Raw genomic sequence first — 7,716 nt, forward strand, 5'->3', positions numbered from 1 at the left:
AAAAACCCAAAAAACTGCAAAATGAACCAGAAATGTAAAAGTTACCTATGGTGAGAGAGAATAATATAAACAGAAACATAAGTTTATTCAGATTTTTCTGAATAAATATGGTTATATAATGTTGACTTTGAAAATTATGTAAATATTCCACATATTCAAAATGGAAACTATGTCAAAAAGACAAAAGTAATAATATCAAAAAGAGAAAACACACCAAAATGAATAGATTTAACTGTTTATCAAATTAGTGACATAACCATAAAAAGAAAATCATTACAGGCCAGGCATGGTGGCTCATGCCTGTAATCTCAGCACTTTAGGAAGCTGAGGCTGGCAGATCTCTTGAGGCCAAGAATTGAGACCAGCCTGGTCAACATGGTGAAACCTCATCTCTACTGAAAATACAAAAATTAGCCAGGCATGGTGGCACATGCCTGTAGTCCCAGCTACTCAGGAGGCTGGGGCATGAGAATTGCTTGAACTTGACAGGCAGTGGTTGCATGGTTGCAGTGAGCCGAGATCTTGCCACTGTATGCCAGCCTGGTGACAGAGTGAGACTCTGTCTCAAAAAAAAAAAAAAAAAAAAGTTATACATCCTGGTTCTGTTCACTACAAAGACCTAAATGTAATGACAACTGAGTGAATAAGCACCACCAGTGCCCAAACTGTGGTTTCTAAATCCCGTCTTCATCTCCAGGGCTCACTAAAGGAATTGCATAGCTGATTCAAGGTCTTGTGCCTGACATGTACAAGATACACCTGGAAATCTTGTGGAGGGGTGAAAAAGAAAGCCTCAAAGAGTAATGGGCACTGCTAAAGGGCATGGGGTTCCTTTTTGGGGTGAAAATATTCTGCAATTAGACAGTAGTGATGGTTGTACAACTCTGTGAATACATTAAAAAGTACTGAATTGAACACATTAAAGGGTGAATTTTACAGTCTGTGAATTATACTTCAAGAAAATGTTATTAAAATATTATTTAAATATTTCAATAACAAGACAAAAAAGTGTAATGAGAACTACATCACTGCCACCATGCAGATTATGGGAGTGACATTCATGAAACTGCTGCACAATCTTACTGCATGTAGAGTTTGCTGTGCTCCTGGGATAGGGTTTCTGCAGTAAAATCCTTCCCTTTTAAAATACTAACATACCTTTTAGTCATGTTTCTTGAAAGAATGGAAAAAGACTTCAGTATGAATTCAATTTTATTAAATTTCCTATTTTTTCTTAAACCTTAAGTGTGGAAAACAATACTCAAAGCTGTTAAATAGAACGGGTTTCAGCATAATATATCTGTGCTCATTAATATTCTAGGAAGGTTTTTAACTGGTAAATTTGTTTAAAAATTAAGCTGGAGATTGGGAGGCTGAGGCAGGAGAATGGCGTGAACCCGGGAGGTGCAGCTTGCAGTGAGCCAAGATCACGCCACTGCACTCTAGCCTGGGAGACAGAGTGAAACTCCGGCTCAAAAAAATAAGCTGAAGATTATGAGATGAGGGAATTTCTAGACTGTACATGAAAAAAATAATTTTGGGGGCTGGGCATGGTGGCTTACACCTGTAATCCCAGCAGTTTGGCAGACTGAGGCAGGTGGATCACCTGAGGTCAGAAGTTCGAGATCAGCCTAACCAATATGGTGAAACCCTGTCTCTACTAAAAATACAAAAATTAGCTGGGCATGGTGGTGCACACCTGAAAAATTAGCTGGGCATGGTGGTGCGCACCTGTAATCCCAGCTACTTGGGAGGCTGAGACAGAAGAATTGCTTGAACCTGGGAGGCAGAGGTTATAGTGAGCCAAGATCGTGCCACTGCACTCCAGCCTGGGCGACAGAGGGAGACTCCATCTCAAATATATATATATATATATATAGGAAATTGTCACTTATTTTGAAAATGAAATTCAAGATTAGGTTCCAAGAGAGTTTTGAGAACCTGTGCATAATTTGTGTGTATGGGCATTCTTCTGGGAGAATTTCCATGTGGTTACAAACCACTGGTATAAAAGGAAATTAGATGTAGAGTAAGTAAATAAATAAACATGCTTTTATTTCAGTATCTCTCTCTTTATCAACTGATGAATGTAGTAAATGGTATTGTTGATATGTCCTTCTCTTTACCTCCTTACCATTTTGTTCTTTAGGAAAATTATTTTGTAGAGTGAATTTTATTGATAAAGTGAAGAGTTGCTTGAGGTAAATAGTATGTTAGGATTGTCCTGAATAAAGAGCCTTTTTTAATCTTAAAAAAGAAAAAACCGATGGGGACATGTCAAAGGACACACATGTCACCATGGCTCTACTGCCAAAGAGAGGACAATTTGATCATAAAAAGGAAGGATGAATGCAATTGAGTGAAACATTTGGAACATATAAAAACCCACAGGTTACTGTTACAAACATTTATGAGATAACTAGGGAAATGTGAACACTGCCTGGGTATTTGAATATATTAATAAGTGACTGGCCAGGCATGGTGGCTCATGCCTATAATCCTAGCACTTTGGGAGGTTGAGGTGGGCAGATTGCTCAAGCCCAAAACTTTGAGACTGGCCTGGGCAATATAGCGAGACACCCATCTCAATTTGTTTATATATATATTTTCATTTAAAAAATAAAAACGAATTTAAAAAAGAAGTTATTAACTTTGTGGTGTGATTGTGGCAATGTGGTTATGTTAAAAAGAATAAGAGGACTGGGCACGGTGGCTCATGCCTGTAATCCCAGCACTTTGGGAGGCCAGGTCGGGAGATCGTGACCATCCTGGCTAATGCGGTGAAACCCCGTCTCTACTAAAAATACAAAGAATTAGCTGGGCATGGTGGCACGTGCCTCTAATCCCAGTCACGTGGGAGGCTGAGACAGGAGAATCACTTGAACCCGAGAGGTGGAGGTTGCAGTGAGCAGAGATCACGCCACTGCACTCCAGCCTGGCGACAGAGCAAGACTCAAAAAAAAAAAAAGACTAAGAGGTCTGTATCTTTGAGAGATACATATAGAAGTATTTGTGGATACAATAACATATTGCCAGGGATTTATTTAAAATTATCCGAGGTGAAGACAGGACAGGGAGTAAGGGTAGGGCTGGAACACGACTGGTGAGATATTGATGATTGAGGTTGAGGCCATAGCCTCTCTACTTTGTAATGCACTTGAATATTTCCAAAACAAAAACACAGAAACAATTTCATGAGTTCAGGCCAAGGCAGGTGGGTAGCCTTGAGCTCAGGAGTACGAGACCAGCCTGGGCAACATGGTGAAATGCCGTCTCCACAAAATTCAAAATCTAGCTAGGAATGGTGGCATGCACCTGTAGTCCCAGCTACTCTTGAGGTTGAGGTTGGAGGATCACTTGAGCTTGGGAGGTGGAGGTTGCAGTGAGCTGAGGTCGCACCACTGCACTGCAGCCTGGGCAACAGTGAGACCCTGTCTCAGAGAAAGAAAAAGAAAAAAAGAAAAAAAACGGAAATAGTGAAAACAACCAATACATTGGTCAACCCTAATGTTAACTAGGGCATTCTCCTTTTCACTCTAGAAATCAACAACTGGAGCAAAGAATGAAACATTTAGTCGCCTTTTTGTGTGTGTGCACTGAATTTTAGAGTAACTAAATAGCCATAGTTGATGAGGGAAAACTTTTTATTTTATTTTTTTAGAGATGGAGTCTCACCCAGGCTGGTCTCCAACTCTTGGGCTCAAGAGAGTCTCACACCTCAGCATCCTGAGTAGCTGGAACCACAGGCCCTCACACAAAAGCATCCCAGCTGATATATCTGGCTAAAATGTTCACATTAGAAAGTCACCACTTGCAGCTTTGGGAGGTCGAGACAGGAGGATTGCTTGAGGACAGGAGTGGGAGACCAGCCTGGGCAACATAGTGAGATCCCATCTCTACAAAAACTTATTAGAAATTAGCTGGGCATGGTGGCACACACCTGTTGTCCCAGCTACTTGGGAGGCTAAGGTGGGAGGGTTGCTTGAACTCAAGAGTGTGAGATTACAGTGACCCGTGATCCTACCACTGCACTCTAACCTGGGCAACAGAGATTCCTGTAGGAAGAAGGGAAGGAGGGAAGGAGGGAGGGGGAGAAAGAGAAAAGGAGGGAAGGAGGGAGGAAGGGAAAGAGGGAAGAGGAGAGGGAAAGAAGAAGAGAAGGAAGGAAGGAGGGAGAGAGAGAAGGAGGGAAGGAGGGAGAGAGGGAAGGGCAGAAAGAGAAACAGAAGGAAAGAATTAGGGAAGAAGGGAAGAAGAGAAGGAGGGAAGAAGGGAGAAAGAAGAGGAGGAAAAAAGAGAGCAAGAGGAGGGAAGGAGGGAGGGAGGGATGCAGTGAAGGAGGAACAGAGCGAGGGAGGGAGAGAGGAAGAGAAAAAGAGAAGGAGGGAAGGAGGGAAGGAGAGAATGAAAAGAGGAAAGGAGGAAAGGAGGGAAGGAAGGGAGGGAGGGAAGAAGGAAAGGAAGGGAATGAGGGGGACAGGGAGGTGGAGGGATGGAAGAAAGGAAAGGTTACCACTCGCAATCCTCAGTGTGATAATTTATTCAAACAAGGACCATCAATAGATGAAACCATTAGGGTTGGGTGCAAGTTTGATGAGGCAACTTACAAAAGGGATCAGGTGTTCCCCTCATGGATCCACTGATCAATCTTAGCATCACTGAAAGGGATAATGACCATGTACCCCTGGCATAGTGCAGTCAGCAGGAAGTACATAGTACCACCTATGAAATACTCTTCCTCTGAGAACTGAGCAGGACTCTAATCAAGCCTCTAGAGGTAATGGAGTTAAATTAACCCACTTTCTTCAGCAAATCAAAATCATTTATTAAAAAGGCACATGAAATCAGGCAAGGTGGTTCTTACATGTAATCTCAGTGCTTGAGAGGCTGAGGCAAGAAGAGCCCTTGAACCCAGGAGTTCAAGACCCATGCGGGCAACATGGCAAGACCTCATCTTTACAGAAATACAAACAATTAGGCAAGCATGGTGGTGCACGCCTGTAGTCCCAGCTACTTTGGAGGTTGAGGTGGGAGGATAACCAGAACCTGGAAGTCAAGGCTGCACCAATCCCTGATCATGCCACTGCACTCCAACCTGGGTGACAGAGCGAGACCCTGCCTCAGAAAAAAAAAAAAAAAAAAAAGGCAGAGGAGTTGCTCTGTGTGTGTGTGTGTGCTGGGAAGTGCTTTAGATGAACACTTCAGAGGCAGAGTGAGCACTTTGTGTGGGACAAATAAAACTACAGAATTATTTTTAAGGCATCTAAACATTCTGACTATTTCGTAACGAGGAATAACTGCTCAGTTTTTTACATATATGGCTATGCAAGAAGTGTCCACCTTTTAAGAGTTTAATATTGAAGTATATGAGGATGAAGGGACATGGTGTCTGGGGTTTGCTTTAAAATACTTAGGAAAAAGAGGCTGGGCGCAGTGGCTCACGCCTGTAATCCCAGCACTTTGGGAGGCCGAGGCAGGCGGATCACTTGAGGTCAGGAGTTTGAGACCAGCCTGGCCAACATAGTGAAACCTCGTCTCTACTAAAAATACAAAAATTAGCTGGGCGTGGTGGCGGATGCCTGTAATCCCAGCTGTTCGGGAGGCTGAGGCAGGAGAATCTCTTGAACCTGGGAGGCAGAGGTTGCAGTGAGCTGAGATCACGCCACTGCACTCAAGCCCAGGTGACAGAGCAAGACTCTGTCTCAAAAAAAAAAAAAAACTTAGGAAAAAGAAACATAGATTAGAAAGGGAAAAGAATGGAAAGAGAAAGCGGAAGTGCCCTAATCTCAGTAACTGTGGAATCTGGCAATGGGTGTGTGGAGATTCCTTATGCTATCCTCTCTACTTTTGCACATTTTAGAAAACTTTATATGGTAGGGAGATGTTATTACCATTACACAGAAAAGAAAGTCCATTCTTGTTTTTTTGTTTATTGGAGTTTCTTTTTAAAGAGATGGGGTCTTGCCATATGGCCCAGGCTGGAGTAGTGGTGCCGTCATGTCTCACTGGAGCTTCCAACTTCTGGGCTCAAGTGATCCTCCCACTTCAGCCTCCCAAGTAACTAGAATCGCAGCCACGCACCACCACACTCAGCTTTTTTTTTTTTTCTTGTAGAGACCCGGTCTTGCTATGCTGCCTAGGCCGGTCTTGAACTCCTGGCCTCAAGTGATCCTCCCACTTCAGCCTCCCAAAGTGCTGGGATTACAGGCCTGAGTCACCATGCCCGGCCTATGATTGTTTGTAGCAAAAGTTTGAGAGGGAAATGTTAAAAGTTAATGTACTCAGAAACTCTTATTTCCCTACCCTTAGTTTCTAGGGTTATTTGCTTTAGCCAACAATAATTAAAATTCAGATGCAGTAAGACCAACTGGCAGGTGGGAAGACTTTTAAATAAAAGTTCTCAATTCAATGAGCAAATCAGTGAACCACATTCAGATACACAAGATAACAGAAGGAGATAGTTGGCCACCTTCTGTCCCAAACTACACATGCCATGGTCTTGAGTCGTTGGAAATATTTGGTAGAGCATGCTAATAACATTTTCCATAAACTCCCAGAAATCTTGGATTTGCAAAGCCAATGCAACCAGGAAATTCACGTTTCTGAAATATCAGGATGCACTTGGCAGTACAGCGGACATTTGTAAAATAGAGAAAACATCCCAGTTAACAGCATAGGCAAGACACCTATCCCTGCCACTTGAATGGCAGTGCCAACTTCCTGCAGATCTGGCTTGAAGGGCATTTGGAGAGACGGCGGGAAGGTGATTCCCCGTGAGTTTATGATGGCATCGTAGTTCTGGAGCACAGCAATTAAGATACAGACACCAGCAGCAATGTTGAAAATTCCTGAAACAATGAATGAATTGTAGGTGTCCTCCTCAAATATTTTCACAGACATGTTTCTGAGTGCAAGGATGTTAAAGGCTCTCCCGAAGAATCCGAAAATGCTGGCAGTCAGTAGGAAGCGTTGAGCCATGTAAATTTCCAAAGGGAGAAAGGTGTCCTGGTAGCCGTATCGGTAACAGAATTTGGTTGTGGTGCTGTTGGTGCGATGCTGGTAAATGCAGACTCTAAATATTCCCACGCAGGCGATCCCAGGGGGGTAGAGCGGGGTGTCTTTCATGTACCATATTCGCCACTCCACAAGGCCCACGGACGTAGAGGAGAGGATCCATCCTATGGTGGTAAGGGCGAAGACTGAAAATGGGCAGTTGGCACTGTTGCAGAACCAGAACATGGTGGCAGTGCACCCAGGAAACTACAAACAAATATAGAGCATGGTGAGGGGGGGATCCTGGGACCTGGGACAGACTCCCAGGTGTTGTATTGGAGAAAGGAGACACTAGACCCTCTTGCTCTGCTAGTGCGAGTGCAGTCTGAGCAAACTTTGTGCAGGGTTGCTCCACAATATTTCCTGAAAGCCTTAAAATGCACACACCTTCAGACTGGCAGTTGCACTTCTGGGCATTGGTGCAAAGACATAAATAAGGTCGGCCACAAATCTGTAGCCACAGAGATGGTCATCACAGCATTGTGTGTAATACTGGAAACTGGGAGACAACATCAAGTCCAACAATAGGGCATGGTGAAAGAATTTATGCTACGTCTACGCGATGGAGCTATACGCCAACATTGACAATACAAATGGAATCATACAAGGTGTCATAGTTTTGTGTGGCTCTTTTCACACAGCACAGTTTCAAGGGTCATCCAT

The 7,716-nt window shown here is 43.3% G+C and overlaps 1 protein-coding gene across 1 annotated transcript; it reads right to left on the reverse strand.

Moving 5' to 3' along the window:
- Window positions 1-6,255: 6,255 nt before the first annotated feature.
- Window positions 6,256-7,239, reverse strand: CLDN34 (claudin 34). Its single transcript, XM_011950903.1, has one exon. It carries the CDS (start codon window positions 7,237-7,239, stop codon window positions 6,595-6,597), a length of 645 nt encoding a protein of 214 aa, XP_011806293.1. The 3' UTR covers window positions 6,256-6,594.
- Window positions 7,240-7,716: the final 477 nt, after the last annotated feature.

Source organism: Colobus angolensis, unplaced genomic scaffold, assembly GCF_000951035.1.
Source record: "Colobus angolensis palliatus isolate OR3802 unplaced genomic scaffold, Cang.pa_1.0 Scaffold310, whole genome shotgun sequence".
NCBI lineage: Eukaryota > Metazoa > Chordata > Mammalia > Primates > Cercopithecidae > Colobus > Colobus angolensis.

Bases quoted from the DNA above. Each gene is read 5' to 3' on its own strand.
- CLDN34 (XM_011950903.1), bottom strand. From the start codon at position 7,239: ATGTTCTGGTTCTGCAACAGTGCCAACTGCCCATTTTCAGTCTTCGCC.